Raw genomic sequence first — 22,582 nt, forward strand, 5'->3', positions numbered from 1 at the left:
CAATTTTTACAATGAAATAATAGTTGTAATGAAAGCCACAGCGGAACTGCAACACACAGCGGTGTTTCGTAAGCGAATCTGCGGCTTTGAATGGATCGATTCAATGACCCAATCATGAATACATCCACTTGCTTCGTTACCGATTGAATGAACAAACACTTTTTTCAGTAATTTCATTGACCAGATTTATCCATTAATATGTTTTTTTCCAAATCGTAAGACTTTTTTTGTCCTGTGGAAGTGGAACACAATAGGAGAACTTTTAAAGATGTTTCACGCTGCTCTTTCCACGCATTGCAAGCGGATGGTTATTCACACTGTCAAGCTGCAAGAAGGAAAGGTCTAAACAAGTCATCCTTCAAACTTGCAGTGTTGTGCATATGTATGTATATGCAATAACAAATGCCATTTGGTGTCACTAACATGACCTTGTTCGACACGTCTTGATAAAGTTCAGTTCTTTGAATTATAGCACATTTGTACGTTGTTTGAGAGCTTGGTAGCATCTGTAACATTTCCTTTTGTGTTCAATGGAAGAAAGTCATGCATATTTATTTTATGACAGGATGGCGAGTAAATGATGATATAACATTTAGTTTTGGGTGAACTATTTCTTGCAAGTACCTTGCTCAAGGATACAAACGGTAGTAACTGTCCAGTGTGTGGGTTTCTCATATACTTGGGATCAAACCTTGAACCTTTGTCCTTAAGCATGCAGGCAATCCCCATAAAGCATGAGTACTGGAGCTGTTTGAGTAAGAGTGTGTGTGTTTCTTTGTGTATGATTGATATAGCTGTCAAATGTAAAGTGCACATGGCTGTCATTTGACCTAGAGAGCGAGGAGATGAATGCTAAACTCTTCTTCTCACCCTTGCCCTGATTTTCTCACTCTTTCTCGGTTAATGTGAGGATGGAGAGTTTTAGGGGGTTGCAAACCCCTTCCCCACCTACTCCTCTACACACACACACATTCACCGGCCCCCTGGCACTGAGAGAATGATAGATGGTTCGAGGACAGAATGGAACAAAAGGAAAGCAGGCAGGATGGATGGAGAGGACAGATAAAGTAGAGGAAAGTAGGTTAGGAAAACAACTTTAAAAGCAACTGTTCTGCTAACATATCAGACTGCTATTAAAATTAATACATATTTTATGTCATTTAATGATGTTTTCTTTTAGAAATAGGAATGTAGAATTCTTCACACTGGAACCCCTAACATTGTAATCTTACTTAATTTACTTTTGTTAATGAGTGATGGACACTGAAACATTTAGCTGAATTTTAGCTTTGGCTGAATTGAACTTAAAATTAGTTTGAGATCCAACAATAATTGGTGCACCCCCGCAGTACCACAATGGACCCCAAGAAATCACGGATCCTCAGCTGAAGACCCCTGGTTTAACAAGTTTTACCATGTTTATATCTAATGTGCAGATTTTTGCTCCCTTTTTGCAAAAGAAATGTAAAATTGTGAGCATATTTTATCGCAATGATTCTCTTAATCTGACCGCAAAGTTAGCATGCAAATGTTGTGTAAGTGTAAGTGTTGTTATTGTTACTTAAACTTAAGCTAAAATTATTTTTAATACCGTTTTCTATAATTGAAATACAGCTGAAATGAAATGAATGAAATAAAATATACATATTGGATGAAAAGTTAGAAATGTTGCCTTGGCAACTCTCTGAAATAAAACAAGTTAAAGTACTAAAATTACTAAAACTGAAATAAACACAAATTATTATTATTTTTTTATCCTCCTGGGGTGACAGCATCACATTATTTCTCAGTTTTCAAAATGAAACAATCCTCTAGGTCTGTGTTTATGTGTGAGCGGGGTGTTGACGGCGAGGTGTTGACACAGGGTGTGTGTTGTAGAGTAGACACAGAATGATTGTTTTACACTGCCTGGGGGTGTTCAGGTAAAGATTTGTATCTGACTGAAAGAATCACTTATCTCGTCTGTCATCCGAAGAGAGAGACATTCGCATGTAGGGCGGAGCAGAAGATACAGCACAAATACAGATTCTGACATGCTTTGTTTGCTTATATATTTTTTGTGAGAGCTCACTGGGGGCTTCTGTAGTTCATACAGTGTTTTCCTCCATCCTTAAGGCCATGACACACCAAGCCGACTTAAAAGAGCTAGTGGCGACAAAAGCTGAATGCACGACTGTCAACTAACACTTGCGTTCTGCGCCTGTGTATAAGGAAACAACTGTCTATATCAGCGGGTATCAGTAGTCTATGTTCATCATTCAAAAAACTAGTGTATGAAAGCCTCTTTGAGTAACTTAAAGGTGGTGTTTATTTTCTGTATCACTAGTATCACCAAATGCAGCTTCTGCCTTTTTGGACGGGAGGTAACAATACTGTCTCAGCCAATGCTTTGCATTTGGGTTTTGAAGTACAGTATTTATGGGAAGAAATGGATATTGTGGCCATGAATTAAAGGATTAATGTAAATTCTGTCAGTAGGAGGAAACTTTGCTTTGAATAAAGGTACATTTCCGTAAGAAGATTCCACAGATCATTCAAAAGTTCACTGTGCCGGCCATAGTATAATTTGCATAATGGAAATGGCAAATACCATTCTTTGATGCTTACAATGTGCATCAAAGTGTCGCTCCCCAAGTCCTTTACATAACTTGCGGACATAGCTAATCTACTGATGGGCAAATGTTAATGTCAGATGTGAGAGATGAAGCAGGTCTGTCTAAATACGGCAAACCCTGAAGAGGGGGGGGGGGGGGGGCCCATCTCACATGACCACTGATGAGATTACTCATGCTTTCATCCGTTTCTCCACAGGATTACCTGGACTGCATCAGCAACCAGTCTCTTCTGCTGCTGGGAGATGAAGAGAGGAACTCTTTATTTGGAAACATCCGTGACATCTACCGTTTTAACAGGTACACATCTGCTAGTTTTAGTGGCGAACGCATCTGTTTAGAGACGAGTAATGGGTGTTTGCCACTTGAACATGAACTATTAGGCTTTAAAAAAGGCACAATTTTTTAGGTAAACTATTCTGTCCACACACTTAAACTACCTTGCCAGCTTAATATGGTGTTTTTTGGTCTGGTCCACAACAGGTTCTTATCATTTCCAACAATTAAAATCATACAACCGTGTCACAATTTGAATGAAAATAATAATTGAATCATTTGCTATTCGATTAATTCCCTCTTACAAACTAAATTGAATGAGCAAACATTTAGATATGCACAGTCCTGTTACCTCATAACATTCAGTAAATTATTTTTTACATTAGGTTATTAACTCATTAAATGATTTCAAACTCTTTTTATTTTGTGAATTTCATGGAAAATGTATGTTTATCAGAAACTACAAGTCAACATTTAATCCCAAAGCAGTGAATATCTAAGATACATTTACAACCCTGTTACTTGCAAACACATTCAGTCTGGTATAGTTTTTTTTATTTAATTTTAATTTGGTCTGTTTTATTCTGATGTTTGTTTAATGTGTATTGGTAGAACTACTAGTTTTAAATGATTAGATGTGTATGTACACAATGTCCCTCATTTGGTAACTTTAAGTTAAGTTGGTAACTCAATATATAATAATATACACCTTGTATAACAGTTTGCCCCCCTGAGGTTGACGAAGGTTAAACATCTCATTGATTCCATTGAAGGTTAAACACCATTTTACAAAACTGAACAACATGGCTTGTTTTAGGAGTGTCGTGTGTGCAGTGGCTTTGTACCGTATTCAGAGAAAGTGTCCTTAAAGCCCGTTGAGGGAAGATCTTCTGTTTCAGACTGTCTGTTGTATTTGCTGCCATCTCTTCCCTCAGTTCCTCTCACTTCGGACCACACACACACACACCTGCACATTTTGCCAGACTCTCTCCAAATTCAGCCCACACACACTCACACTCACAGTGTTACTTCATATGACTGCAATGCAGAAGTGACCACACATGCATTCACAATGCTGTTCAATTCACGGAAGTGGGTCTTTCCTTCACAGTTCATGGCCTACAATACAGAGCATTACTGAATAGTTAGTTTTATAACGGCTCAGTCCGGCTACGTGGATGTGAGTAATGATATATAACCAATGTGTGTGTGTGTGTGTGTGTGTTTTAGTGATCTGCTTCATGACCTGGAGAAGTGTAACGCCAACCCAGTTGCCATTGCAAAGTGTTTCGTAGCCAAGGTAAAACTCTCATCTTTTCTTCACACAGACAAACCTTAAAGCTTAGATCACTCAAAAGTCACACTCGGGTTAATATACACTTTTATTTAAGACTTTTTTTTCTTTCATGCAACTCAAATGAAAAATTATGAAGAATGCTCGCACTATCATGCTCAAAACGATCACATGGTCGCACAGATAAACAACCATCAACTCGGTCATGCCTATTACGTGTTAGAATAAGTTTCCTACCTCAAGTGTCTCTATTGACTGGCATAATAACACATACTTGAGTATGTTTTAGCTGTTTTATAGCTCTATTTAACTGGAATGCAACTGGTGTCTGTGGTTTTCTTTCCTGTGGTTTTGTGTGATAATTGCTTTGTTTTGTTCGGGTTATTGTTGTGCTAATGTGGCGTTAGCAGGGGGCTGACAATTTACACAGTGCAAACGACTGAGGCTTACGAGAACTAAGATAAAGCCTAAAACCCACACACCCAGACCAGCCCGAGTGCCACACTGCCTTCAGACGTCTGCTTGCACTGGCTGTAAGGGTGTATGCTCAGGAAACACTGTGTGAGAAACACCAGAGAGATACACTGATTGACTCTCGATACGCTAACACAGGCTTTCACTCAGACACACACTTTGTGGTCAGTGTTTGTAACTGGTTATTACTTAAGTGTGTATTTTGCTGACAAACTTGAAATCAGAACATCAAAATATGATATTTATGAACAACGCCAATTAACTAATATGGCTCTTAGTTTATAAAATGAACCTAAATCTGTGCATATGTATGTTTACAATGGATGAAAAAGTGTTTCAATATTTGTCACCTGGAGTTGATTTTTGAAGAGCATTTAATAATTAAGAGAATTAACTAGGTCTAGAATGTAAATATAAAAACATCAATTCATTTATTACATGAACATTTGTCCTTGAATTGTGTAGATGTAACTGTTGTATTTATTAGAAATACGGTATATGATGACATTTTATCCAAGAGGAATACCACAAAAATTCATCTAAAGTTGTTCATCCAATCAGAAATTATAGTCTAAACTATACCCGTGTTAATTTAGTATTATTTATACTGTTTATATAAATATTCATTAATACTTTTGAGTTTTCCGCAAAGCTTTGTTTTCTATATTATCAATTTTCTTTTCCATAGTTTGGATTTATTTTTATTTCAGTTTTTGTTTTAGTAATTCAGTGTAAACTTATTTCAGTTAGTTGCCAACAAGCCAATATTTCGAATGTTAAATTACGTTTATGTGTTTTATCTAACATTGTTTTATTTTATTTTATTTTATTTTATTTTATTTTATTTTATTTTATTTTATTTTATTTTATTTTATTTTATTTTATTTTATTTTATTTTAATTACCGAAAACTATTTTTAGTAGTTTTGGTTTTAATAACAACAATGAACTATTTTTAGTTGTGTTTAAGCTGTTTTGCACTGGGGGTTGGGGGTGTCTTGGGCTTGGGGGTATATTATGTATGTTATATTCAAAAATGTCCTGGCTCTTCCAAGCTTTAAAATTGCAGTGAATGGCTGTCTGTCTTTGGAAGTCCATCAAAGCTCAACACCGCTCCTGGGGTTAATAAAGGCCTTCTGAAGTGAAGTGATGCGTTTGTGTAAGAAAAAAATCCATATTCAAAAAAAAAATCGACTAAAATAACTTTCTTCTGGCAGACGGCCGTACGCAAGTCGACTTACGGTGAAAGCCTGCATGATGCCCAATTTAGTGGACAGAGGATTAATCAGAATTTGCTCCAAATCTAAAATCAATACTTGTAAAATTTTACTGTGATATGACTCACTAGATATTTCTTGATGCTTCAACATTTTTTATTTTACCTGCAAGAGTCTCTCCTAGGATGGATGGATATCCCAGAGCAGCTTGGCATTTCCTTTGGCCATTTTGGTTCAGAGGGGAAAACATCTACAGTACATACAACGTCTTGCCACTTGGTGGCGATGTATAGGATGATGCACAGGGTCACTGTAGAGGTTACTGTGCAGATATGCCATCAGCACCCATGCATATGCAAGAAAATGCTTTATAGCTTTCCACAGTAGTGACCTCTATGTGTGAAAGGGTTAATATCGCTGATCAACATAACACATTCATTTATAAAAACTTTTATAGGTTAAATCAGGTATATATAAAAAAAAAGCTTGGCTTGTGCGTATTGGTCAGTCCTCTTGATAAAGGTTAGTCATCATCAGCAAATACTTCCAACCATGTGTGTGTGTGTGTGTGTGTGGCATTACTCAGTTTTGTGGTATTGATATCACAAAGGAGCTTCAGGATTCCAGTAAAAGTGAGGGGTTTTATTACATCTGATCCCTATCAAAGCTTCCTTGAGAACACTGTCCTTGCTCTCTCTCTCTCTCTCTCTCTCTCTCTCTCTCTCTCTCTCTCTCTCTCTCTCTCTCTCTCTCTCTCTCTCTCTCTCTCTCTCTCTCTCTCTCTCTCTCTCTCTCTCTCTCTCTCTCTCTCTCTCTCTCTGTTAAGGACAAACGCTGACTCAGTGTATTTCTCAAATCATAAAATGATATGTTGCTGGGTTCGGACATACATTAACGGCTCAAATCTTGTTGCAAACTATCTTTACAAATATTAAATGGACTATTCATATGTTGTATCGATGAGCTAAATTAGTTTTATTAAAAAATAAATCAAACGAGTAGGCTACTACGATTCGCTAAATAAAATTGAAGATAGCCTACTCGCGTTTTGGCTTAAGTTCTTCACATGTTCTTCACATGTTTATCCGATACAATTTGATAGGAGGCGCTGTCTCGAAAAACGTGGGGTCTGAGCATGCGGGACTCTGGGTGCGGGGGGACTGTAGATGCAGGTCTCCGAGTCTGCAGCTTCATACTACTCGTTATATTGACGCTAAAGGGTGCCATGTGCGTTGGATATAGACGCTTTGTCAAAAGAGTCAATATATTACGCTTTGGGATGAGAATGCGTTGTGATTGTCAATGCAGTGTCCCTTTCACACCAAAATGCATGATACAGTAACAGCTTTGAGACGAAACTAAGTTGACCATTACAGTAATATTGATATTGTAGCACACGTGTACAACTAGCATTGTCAAACAGTGAGCACATCTGATTGTGGTTCCAGACTTTAGAAAACAGGAGAAAATTTAGACATTTTCCCAAGGAGAACTTTCCACTTGGGTCACAGCATTTATGCAAGGACACATTCACTTATAAAGCTGTGTGTGTGTGTGTGTGTGTGTGTGTGTGTCTGTGTCTGTGTCTGTGTCTGTGTCTGTGTCTGTGTCTGTGTCTGTTTCTGTGTGTGTGTGTGTGTGTGTGTGTGTGTGTGTGTGTGTGTGTGTGTGTGTGTGTGTGTGTGTGTGTGTGTGTGTGTGTGTGTGTGTGTGTGTGTGTGTGTGTGTGCGTGTGTGTGTGTGTGTGTGTGTGTGTGTGTGTGTGTGTGTGTGTGTGTACGGGGAGAGAGAGGGCAGATGTGAAAGCTAGCGGGGGAGGCGAGAGACGGGATATTAGAGGAAGAGGATAAACGGCTCTTTGATACTCAGACTCTCTGTACTTTTCCAAGTTCTTTGATGTTCATATAGGCAGAATGAGAGAGCAAAAGACTCCAGATGAAGGAGGAGAAGAGAGAGATTTAATCAGAGCACGCTCACATCTAGCATTACTGTAAACATAACATCAGGACTCTTATTACAGTCACCGCGACCGCCGTGTGTGTGTGTGTGTGTGTGTGTGTCGCACCATCCTGATGTGACCTTTCAGAGCAAGCAAGCTTGTGTGCACAAACAGACATACACACACTGACATAGCCATCTAAATGTCCATATAACCTCGTGGAAAAAAGTACACTTTAGCATTCATTAATGAAACGTATTTAAAAGAATATATTTAAGTGCGAACGGCATGTAATGATTTGGGACACTTACTTGCAACTAAATGAAAATGTATAATAGTTTGAATTTGTATTCAATGTAGTTAGCCGAACTTTAGAGTGCTTTTTGACGCACTTAAGTACATGCGGGTGTGTAAATGATGACAGGATGTTTATTTTTGGGTGAACTAACCCTTTAAAGCATTTAAAATGAGGCGTGTTGCTTGTCCCTTCACCATCACACAACCCTTTCTGCGTTATTTTTCATTACGGTATTATTTCATATGCTTCCTTTGCTTTGAGTAACTAACCCTAATTTCCTTATTGTCTTTCAGAGTGAAGACTTCCACATATACACACAGTACTGCACAAATTATCCAAGGTAAGAAATATGTCCTGTGGTTTGTGGTTGTAGTTCACTTCCTTTGGTTTGTGTGTCACCATCTTTCACTCAATATAGAGCTTTATAAGTCTGTCTCAGATGCCTGTGTGTGTGTGTGTGTGTGTGTGTGTGTGTGTGTGTGTGTGTGTGTGTGTGTGTGTGTGTGTGTGTGTGTGTGTGTGTGTGTGTGTGTGTGTGTGTGTGTGTGTGTGTGTGTGTGGAATGTGAGACATGTGAGAGTGTGTGGTCATATTATATGTTGTGTATAACAGCACTGGAGTCTGTTTCTATATGTTCACCCCCGAGGGAAACCCCCAGTCTGACTGTCTCTCTCTATCACCTGTCCGATCTGCCCCTTTGTTAATTACATTTAAAAGTAACCTTTTGCACTTATTTTACCCCTAAAGATGAGATGAAGACTACAATTATGGTGGTCACCAAGATGAACAGGGGTGTGCTTCCCAAAAGCGCAGTTAGCCAACTATATAAACATAGTCGTAAACATAGTCGAAGTGAACATTCATAAAGGCCCCAATATAATATAAAATATAAATAATATAAAATTATTTATAAAATAATATAACGTTTTTTTTTCCGTTATTTGCTCAGTTCGAAGTACTTGACCAGCGGTTTACTGTTAGCCCAACGCCGCTCTACCTATTACGTCATTGTCACAGACCAATAGTAGTTAAACTAGTGTTTAGCTGTTTCAAACTCCCGAAACGTACACCAAACAAACTTCGATTTGGTCTGATTTTGTTCTAAATTAAAAGAATAAGAGTGAACCCATGTTTAAATCAGACACCTGCAAAACAAGAAAATGTTGGTTATTTACAGCAATAACCTGACATTAATTCCATCTCAAACCGTTTATTTAGCAGAAGTTATTACTCTACCATCTATGTGACGACAAACATCAGTTCTATTGTTGAACCTACATAGTTCACAGAACAGATGCGCAACAAAGTGATTACAGTTTCGGGAAACAGTCATGACGAGCTATTTAATTTCTCCAACAATGCGTTGTACAATTAACTCTTTCACCCGCCATTGAAAGAAATTTCCGTGATTTCAGTGTTATACGGTAGGGGGCGCTATTACACATCTTCTGAAAGAGAACCGAATCTCCAGACCCGCCTTCCAGGAACTTAAAGGGTTAGTTCATCTAAAAATGTAAACTCTGTCAGTAATTACTTTCCCTCGTGTTGTTCCAACCCCGTAAGACTTTCGTTCATCTTCGGAACACAAATTAAGATATTTTTGATTAAATCTGAGACCTGGATCACTCCTCCATAGGCTTCTAAGGGATTGAAACTGGCCGGCCCAAAAGTTATTAAAGACATCGTTAAAATAGTCTGAGTGACTACAGCGGCTCAATCTTAAGTTTATCAAGCGACGAGAATACTTTCTGTGCGCAAAAAACAAACAAAAATAACGACTTTATTCAACTATTAATTTCCTTCTCTGTGGGCCTCGAGTGAGTTCACGTAGTGTAACAGCGCAGCGCTTCTGTTTTATACGTCACATGCACGCTCACTATTGGCCGACGCTGGTCATGTGTGTGATGCGTGTGACGCACAACCCAGAAGCGTTGCGCTGTTACACTACGTGAACTCACTCGAGGTTGGAACAACATGAGGGTGAGTACTGACAGAATTTTTATTTTTGGGTGAACTAACCCGTTGACGCTTGTCAATGGAGAGTGGCCAGACTCTACTATCTCATACTTGATCAACGGACACTGACAAAAAAGTGATTTTTGCTCAAAATGAAACACACACATTAAAGTGTTGAAAAAAATGCATTAAGCTAGAATAAGAACAACTTCTTTACAAAAACACTGGGTTAAAAACACTTTGCTAACATCCACGCCAGCAGGTGTCAGTAAAAAAAAATCCAAGACTGCCGCACAACTTCCTCTAGTTAGGGGGAGCTTAAAGGGATAGTTCACTTTGAAATTAATTTGATATGTTTTAGCTTACCTCAAGGGCATCCAAGATGTAGGAGTCTTTGTTTCCACAGTAGTTTCAATTTTGATATTTTTAGGTCAAACCGTTCTTGTCTGTCAGTCATATAATGCAGGTCTATGGTCACCACCTCAAAGAACATGCACAGAGAAGTCCAAATTAAACATGATTTAATGACTCGTAAATGTAAGTACACATTGATGGCCTAAGACACGAAACGAGCGGTTTGTGTGAGAAAACGAACAGTATTTATATCGTTTTTACCTCTTGTAAACACAGCCACGTCCAAGTGATCTGAGGGCGCGGGCGCTTCGGTCTGCGCAAGTGCCGGAAGTGATCTCTCGCGCGTGTACGTCACTCATTGTTTACACAGAGATTTCGGAAGTTTTACCTTTCACTGTGAAGATCTAAACATATTTAGATATACAGGAAATCGCAATGGAAGACGATTTCGGTATATCAACAGACAACGTAAAAAAAAATTCGCAACCGTGCGAGAGATCACTTCCGGCACTTGCACAGACCGAAGCGCCCGCGCCCTCAGATCACTTGGACGTGGCTGTGTTTACAAGAGGTAAAAACGATATAAATACTGTTCGTTTTCTCACACAAACCACTCGTTTCGTGTCTTAGGCCATCAATGTGTACTTACATTTACGAGTCATTAAATCATGTTTAATTTGGACTTCTCTGTGCATGCTCTTTGAGGTGGTGACCATAGACCTGCATTAGATGACTGACAGACAAGAACGGTTTGACCTAAAAATATCAAAATTGAAACTACTGCGGAAACAAAGACACCTACATCTTGGATGCCCTTGAGGTAAGCTAAAACATACCAAAAATTAATTTCAAAGTGAACTCTCCTTTTAACTGGATGTTGAAGTTTGCCAAATTAGTGCATTAAAACTTTGAAAGATACTGTTTGAGACATTTGATTGCAAGTATGAGTAAAACAAAAAATTTAATAGACTGGCACTACTGTGGACCAAATGGACCAGACTAATCAAAATGCGTGCAAAACTAGATCAACAATACAATTAGTTTTTTATTTTTATTCCATACTAATATAAACATGCTGCTGTGAGATAAGTTCCTTTGATATAGCGTAGCATTGCATTGGGTCAACTTTACAAACATTTGTTTTGGTGTGTTAATAGGTGAGCGAGTGAGAATCAGAGATGAAAATATAAAGAGTAAGTCACTGTTTTTGTAGCTGAACAGTGTTGAGGCCTTCAATAAAGGTTACTGGAGATTAATGTGAATATATGTCAAACATATTTGCCTTTGGGTGCATGTATGTGTGCAGGGATTTGAATCTATTCATGAGCCCGAAATATGGCAAAGTTCAATAAAAGCATTGATATACAACACCTTTCCCTAGAAAAATGTTGCACACACCCATTTAAAAAAAAAAAAAAAAAATCAAACACACGGATGCGCGCACACACACACACACACACACACACACACACTGGGGCAGCACGGGCTGTCACGGGTCCTACTTTTGATGTTAAGAGAAATTAAAAGTGACATTAAGCAGCAGTTTCATCAGATGTTGCAAGGTGTGTGTGTGTGTGTGTGTGTGTGTGTGTGTGTGTGTGTGTGTGTGTGTGTGTGTGTGTGTGTGTGTGTGTGTGTGTGTGTGTGTGTGTGTGTGTGTGTGTGTGTGTGTGTGTGTGTGTGTGTGTATGAATGGATTCTTGTCTGGGCCATGGAGACCCTCTCTCCACACCCTCACACAGCTGTTGACCCTAACCAAGGTCATATGGCACACTCTCTCTCTCTCTCTCTCACACACACACACACACACACACATACAGTAACACTCCTGAAAGCAATAGCTGTATCTCAGTGATACTCGGGTCATATTTCCCATTGGGACAATGTGAAGTCTGTGCACAGGACACTGGAATGCGCGCACACACACACACACACACACACACACACACACACACACACGTCTATCTGTCCCAGTGCTTTGTGAGGCGTGGCAGCAGACCCAATAAACTGTAAAATCTGTGTTTTAACAGAAGGGCCCGACCTTACTCTCTCAACCGTGCACACATGTGTTTTTGTTGTGTGTGTGTGTGTGTGTGTGTGCATGTCTGTGTGTTTGTTTATTTATGCAGTAATATGCTGTACATTTGCCACTTTGGATCAACCAAGACTAGAAAAATAAAACTTCTGTGATCAGTTACTCACCGTCATGTTGTCCCAAATGTCTTCTATGGAACACACAAAAAAAACCATATTTTGAGGAATGATTCAACTGTTATTGTCCATAAAATGAAAATCAGCGGGGTCCAAAACAACATAGGCCACAGTGAATTTATTGTATAAGGGGGAAAAAACTGCACAATGAAAGTCATAAATTTATACAGGTTTCCAACAACATGAGGGTGAGTAACTGTTGACCACATTTTCATTATTGGGTGAACTATCTCTTTAAGCCACTTTTAAAAATGGCTGAATGTAAATTAATTTGATAGCATCCAACCAAGTGGCAAGGCTGTGGCAAGTAATACACAATTGATGTATCCCGTTCGTAGTTATTGTCGTAACCTACACATATGGTTACTTTACTAGAACATCTGTGTGAACGTGAGCAGAACTGACTTCATACATAAAAAAAAAACTAAAAAACATCACCAAAACACCAGTTGATCAAAAGTTATTTTGTATCTAAAGTCATTCAGACATTTTAAATGCACTTACATGTATTTTGGCCATTGCATATGTAATATTTTGGCTGTCAGGGATATATAATCAACAATATGTCTTTGACCTGTTTATATTGTGCATATCTGCTGAAGTCTGTGAGACTAGATATAAATAAATAAACATTTTCATTGGCAATGTGTTTGTATGCATCTGCAGGTCCGTTGCTGTCTTGACAGAGTGCATGCGGAACAAAACGGTGGCAAAGTTTCTGCGAGAGCGCCAGGAGAGTCTTAAACACTCCCTTCCTCTCGGCTCCTACCTGCTTAAACCTGTCCAGAGGATCCTAAAGTACCATCTACTACTGCATGTAAGTACACACACACAAAGACCGTAGTACACCTGTACATAAAGACACACACATAGAGATGGTCACGGCAATGATCCGAGGTCAGAGATGTACTGGTGTCTTGCAGGAGATCGCCACTCATCTGGAGAAGGATTCAGAGATGTACGACGTGATCCAGGAGGCAATCGACACCATGCAGAGGGTGGCCTGGCACATCAATGACATGAAGAGAAAACACGAGCACGCAGTGAGGCTGCAGGTTTGTGTACCCTACTCATAGGCAAGGCAAGGCATTTCCAACAGTACTGTAAGCCTAAGTAGATCGTAGAAACCTTTGGTGCCAAGAGTTTGTACCATCTATGTTGGCCTGTGATGCATTTGGGAAAAAGACAGGGAGTCATGCAGTTGTTTGGAACGTGGTAGCTGTTATTTAAGCCTAGTTCACACTACATGATTTTAAAACGTCGGGCTGAACTGTCCGGTTCACACTACATGACTTGCTCTCTGTGAAATCAGGAGTGTTCAAGTTGTTGAGCTGTTCACACCACACGACACAACGTGATTGATCCGCAACAGGAGGTAACGCACTACACGAGTTGACAACAACTCTGTCACCCAATGATTCAATCTTGTCTACAAACCACGTTTTGTCACAAAAAATCACGCGATAAAACGAACCGGAAATGACGCGAAACATCACGCTCGCTAATACCCAGCGAAGAAGACGAAGACCCATGCCTTGCTCTGATTGGCTGTAGCTCATGACATCACTGAGGTTGAGTCGGGCGACAGCTCTGGATATCTAGCATGCTAGATATTTTTCTGGGCTCGGCGACGCGTCTGCGAGGCGTCTTTGATGCGTTGTTGGCTCTTTCATACTAACAGATTGGCGAGCGTCCATCGTCCGCTAATCCCCCGCTATTTGCACGCGATAACACCCTGACCTGTCGGCGAGCTCAACGATTTGCAAATCGGGCTTAAATCGGGTTTATAATCCTGTAGTGTGAACTAGTACTTGCACAAGCTGGTGTAGAACAGGGGTGTCCTACTCTACCCCTGGAGGACAATCTTCCTGAGGGGTTAACCTCCATTAAACACACCTAAACCAGCCAATCAAGGTCAAATTAGGAAACTTCCAGGCGGATGTGCTGGAGCAGGTTGGACCTAAACTCTGTGGGAAAGTGGCAGGATTGGACACTCTACTATATCAGAACCACACAAGGTCACCAGATACTAGTCCAGTTGATCAAATATTGAGACTCTGTCCTTGAGTAGAAAAAATGGCAACAAATGACCAGCATGGGTCAGTTAAAACCTACTACCAGCTACCTTAAATAGTTTTTAGCTGCAGGGTTCACACTTTTTTATGGGTGTGTGGTAACAGATAATAAAACATTCTGTTTGAGACTCATCAGACATAGACGTCATTCCCAACTTGCCTGTCGGCTAAAGTCCTGTACGTGGAAAGTAACACTCCTCTTCTTCTGCTCTCTCTCTCTCTCTCTCTCTCTCTCTCTCTCTCTCTCTCTCTCTCTCTCTCTCTCTCTCTCTCTCTCTCTCTCTCTCTCTCTCTCTCTCTCTCTCTCTCTCTCTCTCTCTCTCTCTCTCAGGAGATTCAGAGTTTGTTGACTAACTGGAAGGGACCTGATCTGATTGGCTATGGCGAGCTGGTTCTCGAGGGAACATTCCGCATCCAGAGAGCGAAAAATGAGAGAACGCTCTTCCTGTTCGACAAACTTTTGCTGATCACCAAGAAGCGCGAGGAGACTTACACCTACAAGGCCCACATCCTGGTGAGAGCCCATATACATACCCCAGGGAGGTCAAGCTGTTTTTTAGGTCATGGTAGCTTTTTTTTTGCTGGTAGTTATACTTGGCCAAGGTGCTCTACCAGGTCAGCCTTGTCCTCACCGGCCGGTAGCCCAGCTGATTAACAAGCTAGACCAACTTGGACTAGCTATTGTCCTTAAGGGCACTTTCACAGTAGAAATGACAAGGTTTGGTTGGTGTGAAAATGTTTTTCCAGGCTTGGGTGTTGCCAAACAAACTGCCCCTGAGTCCACTTCAAAAGGTGGTATAGTGTAATTGGGTTCAAATGAACCAAGCAAATGAACCCTTGCACTGATTGGTAAAAAAGGAATCCAAACGACCTCTCTTAAGTATCCTTCAGATGAGACGTTATGCTGAGGTCCTGACTCAATGTGGTCATTAAAAATCCCATGGCACTTTTCGTAAAGAGTAGGGGTGTGACCCCGGTGTCCTGGCCAAATTCCCTCCTTTGGCCATTATCAATCATGGCCTCATAATAATCCCCATCCACTGAATTGGCCCGATCACTCTCTCCTCTCCACCTATCTGGTGTGTGTGTGCTGCACACTGGTGGTGGTGTAGCACAATGGAACAGGGAAAACCCTGATTGTAAAGTGCTTTGGGTGTCCAGTAGTATAGGAAATGTGCTATATAAATACCTCATTCATTCATTCATTCAAGTAAACTGCGAATGATGATGTACAAGTTGAGCTTGACTCCGAAATATGACCTTCAGCTTGCATTCTTTGCATCTCTTGCACTGTATCCTTGGCAAAGACAAGTGACATTCTGTGCATATAAAGTATGGTGGAAAATCCGAAGGCTCAAATATGTCAGCATGTTGCTACTACAGCAAGCAGCTCCGGATAGCACTCACAGTGGTGTCCATTTTACCACTTTTGACCTGCTCCAAAAAATAAACTGGGTTTATTTAAATTTCCAAGCTCGTACCCTCAAAGTGACACCTTTGTTTCTTAGTACCAGTAGTACCATAAGAGTACATATTACCACCTTACTAGGAATATAATACTACTCCAAAGTATTAATATACACACTTTGGGGCTGAAGAAGTTACAAAGGTGTTGCGTCGAGGGTGCCGCCCCAGTGAGAAGCCGTTGTTACCCTAAGGGTACCACTTTTACATTTTTGTTTTTCTGACAGTGTGTAAATGAAATGTGCATAAGTTCTCATGGTTCTATCAAATGATTGGAACACTAAGTAACTATAATCTCTATTCTATGTTTATTCCCATCTCTACAATTGTGCAGTGCTGTAACCTAATGTTGGTAGAAGTCATTCCTAAAGAACCGCTAAGCTTCAGTGTGTTCCACTACAAGAACCCCAAACTTCAACACACTGTGCAGGTAATTTTCTAATTTACACACAGACGTGCACACACAGACACACGTGTGCACACACACACACACACACACACACACATACACACGCATGTACACACACACACACCATGTAACCGAAGATCAGCAGGTTATGTTAAACACACAGTGGAATGTTTAACATGAGGCCAGACTTCTGAAGGATAGCCAATCGCCTTGAACTTTACCCTAGTAAAACCACACCCACCCACCTACAGGCTTCAGCATGTATGAATATACGCAGACATAAGTGTGTGTGTGTGTGTGTGAGTGACGGTACGAGTCTCGCCTAAAGCCAGTGCTGTTACATCTGACCTGTGTGTTGGACGTCAGCCGAGTAGTCATAAATATGGTGCCGTGTACTGAACCAACAGAACGTCCGTAAATCACCTCGTCTCCTAATGATTGGATGCCTCACTGTTATCTCAGCAGCTAATACATGCCCAGTCATAGGTTCAGCTTTAACCCTAAGATGTTATGAAACCATCCATCCATCCACCTGTGTCATTAGTACATTGAGAAAACTATGTTCAACCGCATTACTGTAATGAAAAATCAGAGAGTTTACTTTCTTTTGAAATGAACTGTGTACAAGTGCGTCACTGGTGACTGGCGGTTCCAGTCGATCACATCTGTATGTTAGTTACTGATTGTGCTGACGTTCACCCAGTTGATGAAAGTGTTTGCTTTGATTTTGATGATTGGTGTTGATGTTCTTTGATTGCGGGATGACTGTGGCTTTGTAGAGGTGTGTGAGTAAATTATCTTAATATCTTAATTTGCAGATTGTGCTGATATATCTCTAATCCATTTTCAGGCAAAGTCTCAACAGGACAAGAGAACGTGGGTCCTGCATCTAAAACGACTGATCCTTGAAAACCATCCTGCCAAAATACCGGCCAAGGTTAGAACATGCACATACACATATTGTCCCAACTCTACTTCTGTACAATGTGCTCAGTGATTAGGCAGCTGTCGCCAAATCTGGCTATTCACACTCAACTACGTCATGATAAAATAGTTCACATCTGAAAGAGAATGAAAGAACTTCGAAGGTGAAGCAGAAGTTTCTGTACTTACAGAAGTGAAGGCGTAGCGCCACCCAGAGGACTTTTAGTTGGCAAAAATTCACATTTTCACAGAGAAAAGATGCACATTTCTGTTTACTCATATTTAGGTATACTCAAAGGTATACTCTATAATCATTTAAATTATTTGACCAATTTTAAGGTCCTGAACTTTTTTTCTATGTGTTTTTTATTTACCCTTAGTTGGGTAAATCACATATAAATGTGTCTGAATCATATTTTGCCTCAAAATCAAAAGAAAAAAGAAAAGATTTTATTTTTAGGACCATTCAGATGTTTTGCATTGTGATATGTTCATTATACTCCCAAATTCTCATTACTGTAATAAAATAACTGTAACACTTTCATGTTTTTTTTATTTATATTTGTTATTTTAATTGTTTAATTTATCAAAAATATTTATTGCATAATAATGCGTTTACATTTTTGATTGATTGATTGATTGAAGTTTATTTCGAGCAAAATAAAATAAAATAAAATAATATATAAATTAACACACACACACACACAAAATAATAATAACATAGCACAGCTTATCTCCCATATACATAGATATAAATATATACACATATACACACATATTATTTACACTTATAATAATAGTTGCTCGAAAGGGAGTGGAAAGAAGTATAACTTATTTGCTCCCACCCCCAATTCCTTCCCATATATTACCCCATTATTATCCGCTGCCATTAACAGTTAAATTAATAATAATTTATTTGTTTTGATAATATTTATTTGATATTATAGTTTCTTACAATTACATTATGCTATCTCAATAATCGCTATAATGCTATATGATAAACATTAAACGTAAACATTAAAATATGTCCCGATATCTATAATAATCACATCATATCTAAAATATAACCATATGCTAGCATATTGTTTAAACATAGTTTTACAATAACAGTAATATCAATAATAATTAATAATAATCATTATCATTATTTTCTCAGCAATGTATACATATCCCACTCTATTTTTAATTGTGTTACCATTTACAATATCAAGATAAATAAAAGGAACCGTTTATAATCACAAACACAAGAGCACCCAGATCCCTCACTCAGCCTCATATTTTGTCAACACCATTTCTTTACATTTTAATTTGAATTAGTGAATATTTGGGCATTGCTTGAACTGTATTATAATTAATCAATGTATAATTAAAAATTATAATTAGCATAAATTCAAGGTACTTCATCAAAAACTATCACACATACTACACACGAATAAATACTTCTTTCTGTCTCTCCACAGGCTAAGCAGGCCATTCTGGATATGGATACCGCAAGTAAGTATTAATTAAACTTCAAATTGAAAGCCACACACCACTGTGTTTGATATGTTATGCGTCTTTCCAATGACTGGATTTCATACACTTTTCTTAACTTTTTTCAGACCACCCAAGTTTCAACTACAACTCTGATGACAAGAGAGTGAACACAAAAGAGGGTCCCTCGCCCCGGAGAGTACGCAGGAAGACAGGTGAGACCCACTGCACAAATAAACAAACAAACATAATTTTTTATTGATCATCATTTTTACTCATTCTTTTTGTTTCTCTGTCTGTCTTTTTGTCTCATCATCAGAGCCCTTATCTAAGTTATTGAAAAACTCCAAACATATAAGTAAGTGTCATTTGTTTGAAAAATAATATTTGTTAATCATTTAAACATTATGTTTTGATGTGTTATGAATTTTTTCTTTCTCTCTTCCTTACTGTTGCTGTAGTATCTAGTCCAGATATACAGAAGGTAAAGAACACCACACATACTGTAACATGCAGGCATTAATCCATTATACAAATCTAATGAGAAATCTTAAACAAGTAAAAAAAATAATAATAATAATGTAAATGTATTTGCTCCTCACAGAGTTCTAGTTTTGGAGTCAGTCTGCTGTCACCTGTGGCCACTTTGGGCTCTATTGGCCGATCCCGTAGCCTTGTCAGCGAATCACAAGAATCTCTGGACCCTGGTGACCACAGTGATGTAGACGAAGAGCCACATCCACAGGATGCTGATGATGAGGATGATACTGGTTTGGTTAGTCTCAATTGGCATTTGAAGTTTTTATTTTCACCCGATTAATAATTACTAAGAGGTCAGTTAAAATAGCAGCAAACAAGGACATGCTAGTTGGTTAAGGGTGTAGGATCTGAGCTGCTAACATAATAATGAGAAATGCAGCCTCTGAAATCAAGTTTTCAGTCTTTCTCACCACCATTGTCCATTGTGCAAGGCACTTGACTCCATATTAAGTTAACTGGCCTAGCCTGTGTTCTAAATCTGAAGTACAATTGTTTGTAAGATAATTAGTGGTGCTTGCTAAGAGAAACACTGCACAAGAGACCAAAAGCATATCTAGAGACCAAAATACATCTAGAAACCACCCAAGCAACTGTATGGCAGTGTCCTGATAACGCATTAGCATTGTGCCTGCAATCTTTGCAAGGACATACACCTCTCTTATTTTCAAATATAAAAATGATTTTGAATAATGTTCTAAGAGACAACTTTTGCACAACCAGAGCTCTGGGGGAAAGTTGAGAGTGCCAGGGAAGGGTAGCCGGAAAAGACTAAACCAGCAAGTGTCGGTGGACAGCATTGACCAGTGGAGAAACCACAACCTTACTCATGCAGACCTCCAGGTAAGGACATGGTGACACTTGATGTGGCTGGGAGATAGTTTACACCACAAATTATTGTGATAATTATTTTGAGATTGAGCAACATGTCTCAATGAATGGAGTTGGCTTGCATTTATACTGAGCTTAGAATGCTCTCATACTTTTAAAATTTAATCTCATTACCTAATTAAACAAATTGTCGTTATAAAAATTGTATTTTAGTTCCAACAGCACTAATATAATGTATGGTAAAAGTGTTATTATTCATTTTTCGTTTAGACTGCTAAAGAGTCCCTACAAAATAAGGTTATCACCCCCCCTATCCTACGGGTGACCGCACCTCCTGAATCAGACGGAAATGAATACAACACACGCAACATGCTGGCAACTGGAGAGCAGCCTTCTTTCCGCAACATATGGACAGATCATCGAGTCCGGAGGGCTATGTTTCCAACTCGTCAAAAGAGTTTTCAAATTGACGATGATGAAGACATCTATCAGATGTTCCTGCCAACGGAGAATGATACAAGCAGTCATGATGTTGAGAGCGACCATGAGGCTGCTGACCATCCAGAAAGACCCTGTAGCTGGCATGTTGAACAGACTAAAGCATCACGCCTAGACCTTCCTACAAGCAGGAGCAGAACAACACTTCGCAGGGCCAGCAGTGTTGGAGAAAACCAAAGTGAGCAACTAAGTCCTAACAAGCGAGCCCTACAAGAGGAAGAGACCAACAACCAGACTGAGTCTTCAAGCAATGAAATCTCAGGGTCATCATCTGCCGAGCAGTTAACGATTGATGATATCGAGAATGTTTATGACAACATTAGTTACGAGGAGCTTCAGGCCATGGGGCTTATCCGCAAGGATCAAGCTATCCATGCACTCTCTGAGGTAGCAGAGGTCAAATCTAGGATAGCTCCTCAAGTTATCATAACTCCAACTGAAACTGAGAGTTCATGTGAGACCAATAGGTCTTCTGGCCAAGAAGGGGAGCCATTTGAGACATGTGAGCTGCAAATTGTTGAGGATGAAGAGAATGTCTACGACACCATTGTCTTTCAGGAGCCCCCAGTCCTTGCAGCTGAGATGGATGATGGAAAGCCAGACAGTTTGCAGACATCTGAGGTAGATCTCATGACTAGCCAGATTTTAACAGGGTTTGTATCTGAGGAAAGAATCTGTCCTACCAACACAACAGAGGCAGATCAGCCCCACATTCCCTCTGCTGCAATTTCAGACACTGAAACATCTCAGCTTTCCACAGCTGATCATACATTGGAGAAAGTGGATGAGATCTGGACGGATTTGGAAAACTACATCCGGAACAATGAAAAGAAACCAGACAGACTTCCAGCTGCATTTCCTGTAAGCAGAACAGACAACACATGTAAAACACAGGACTCTCCCAAAAAAGCACGTAATTCCTCACACAAAGCAAAAGACTCTCCAAGAAAAACACATAACTCCCCAAGTAAAGTGACCAGGTTGCAACAGAGAAGTAATGATCCCCAATGCAAAGCACAAGAATCTCCAAATAAGAAAGCTAATTCTGCACAAAAGTCAAGTGATTCTTCAAGTAAATTACCCTTAAAAACAATCCCTGTTGTTTGTGCTGCACCCGGATCACCCAACCCACCAGCCTCTAATCCCCCTCCATGTCTATCTATGTCTATACCTATCCTCAACACTCCAGACCTCCTCCCAGAAACTGTGTTGGGTGAGAATGATGGAGCATTATCTTCTCCTGTAGCCCCTTCCCTTCCTCTGCCCCCGCCCCCTACCCCTGAGCCTCAACCTGGCACAGTGAAGAGCATTCGCAATAAACTTGCCAGATTAAGCAGCGGAAGCTTCCGGATAGACGATGAGGACATCCCTTCATCGAAGGACTCAGGACTTCATGCCATGTTTAGTAGCATGGACTCTGGCTCCTCTAGTCTGCTGCTGGGTGGGGAAGCTGGGGACCAGGTTCTTGAGCTTGGGGATAGGGGCAAAAACAGAGTGTTCCTCATGGCTAGACAGTACAGTCAGAAGATCAAAAAGGCCAACCAGTTACTGAAGATGAAGAGCATGGACCATGAACCCAGTTGCGCTAAGCTAAGGCTAAGCAAACAGAAGGACCTGGCAGCTATACTGGAGGAGAAGAAGCAAGGCGGCACTGCAATCGGTAAGACATACTGTACTTTATGGCTGATGTTATTCTTTCTTTGTTCTACATTGTGTTACTCATTGATGCAAAGATTGAACA

The 22,582-nt window shown here is 39.7% G+C and overlaps 1 protein-coding gene across 1 annotated transcript in view; it reads left to right on the plus strand.

Moving 5' to 3' along the window:
- The window catches only part of LOC130075672 (pleckstrin homology domain-containing family G member 1), a 52,228-nt gene that overhangs the window by 28,493 nt on the left and 1,153 nt on the right, over positions 1-22,582 (plus strand). Inside the window, exons 3-17 of the mRNA XM_056240414.1 lie at positions 2,812-2,912; positions 4,119-4,188; positions 8,403-8,449; positions 13,297-13,447; positions 13,554-13,685; positions 15,037-15,219; positions 16,504-16,599; positions 17,429-17,515; positions 18,963-18,996; positions 19,104-19,190; positions 19,295-19,333; positions 19,437-19,459; positions 19,580-19,750; positions 20,236-20,355; positions 20,614-22,501. Coding sequence (XP_056096389.1) covers positions 2,812-2,912; positions 4,119-4,188; positions 8,403-8,449; positions 13,297-13,447; positions 13,554-13,685; positions 15,037-15,219; positions 16,504-16,599; positions 17,429-17,515; positions 18,963-18,996; positions 19,104-19,190; positions 19,295-19,333; positions 19,437-19,459; positions 19,580-19,750; positions 20,236-20,355; positions 20,614-22,501 — 3,229 coding nt within the window. The remainder of the gene's footprint in view (positions 1-2,811; positions 2,913-4,118; positions 4,189-8,402; positions 8,450-13,296; positions 13,448-13,553; positions 13,686-15,036; positions 15,220-16,503; positions 16,600-17,428; positions 17,516-18,962; positions 18,997-19,103; positions 19,191-19,294; positions 19,334-19,436; positions 19,460-19,579; positions 19,751-20,235; positions 20,356-20,613; positions 22,502-22,582) is intronic.

This window comes from Rhinichthys klamathensis, unplaced genomic scaffold (genome assembly GCF_029890125.1).
Source record: "Rhinichthys klamathensis goyatoka isolate OS25496 unplaced genomic scaffold, OSU_Roscu_1.1 h1tg000597l_1, whole genome shotgun sequence".
Lineage (NCBI taxonomy): Eukaryota > Metazoa > Chordata > Actinopteri > Cypriniformes > Leuciscidae > Rhinichthys > Rhinichthys klamathensis.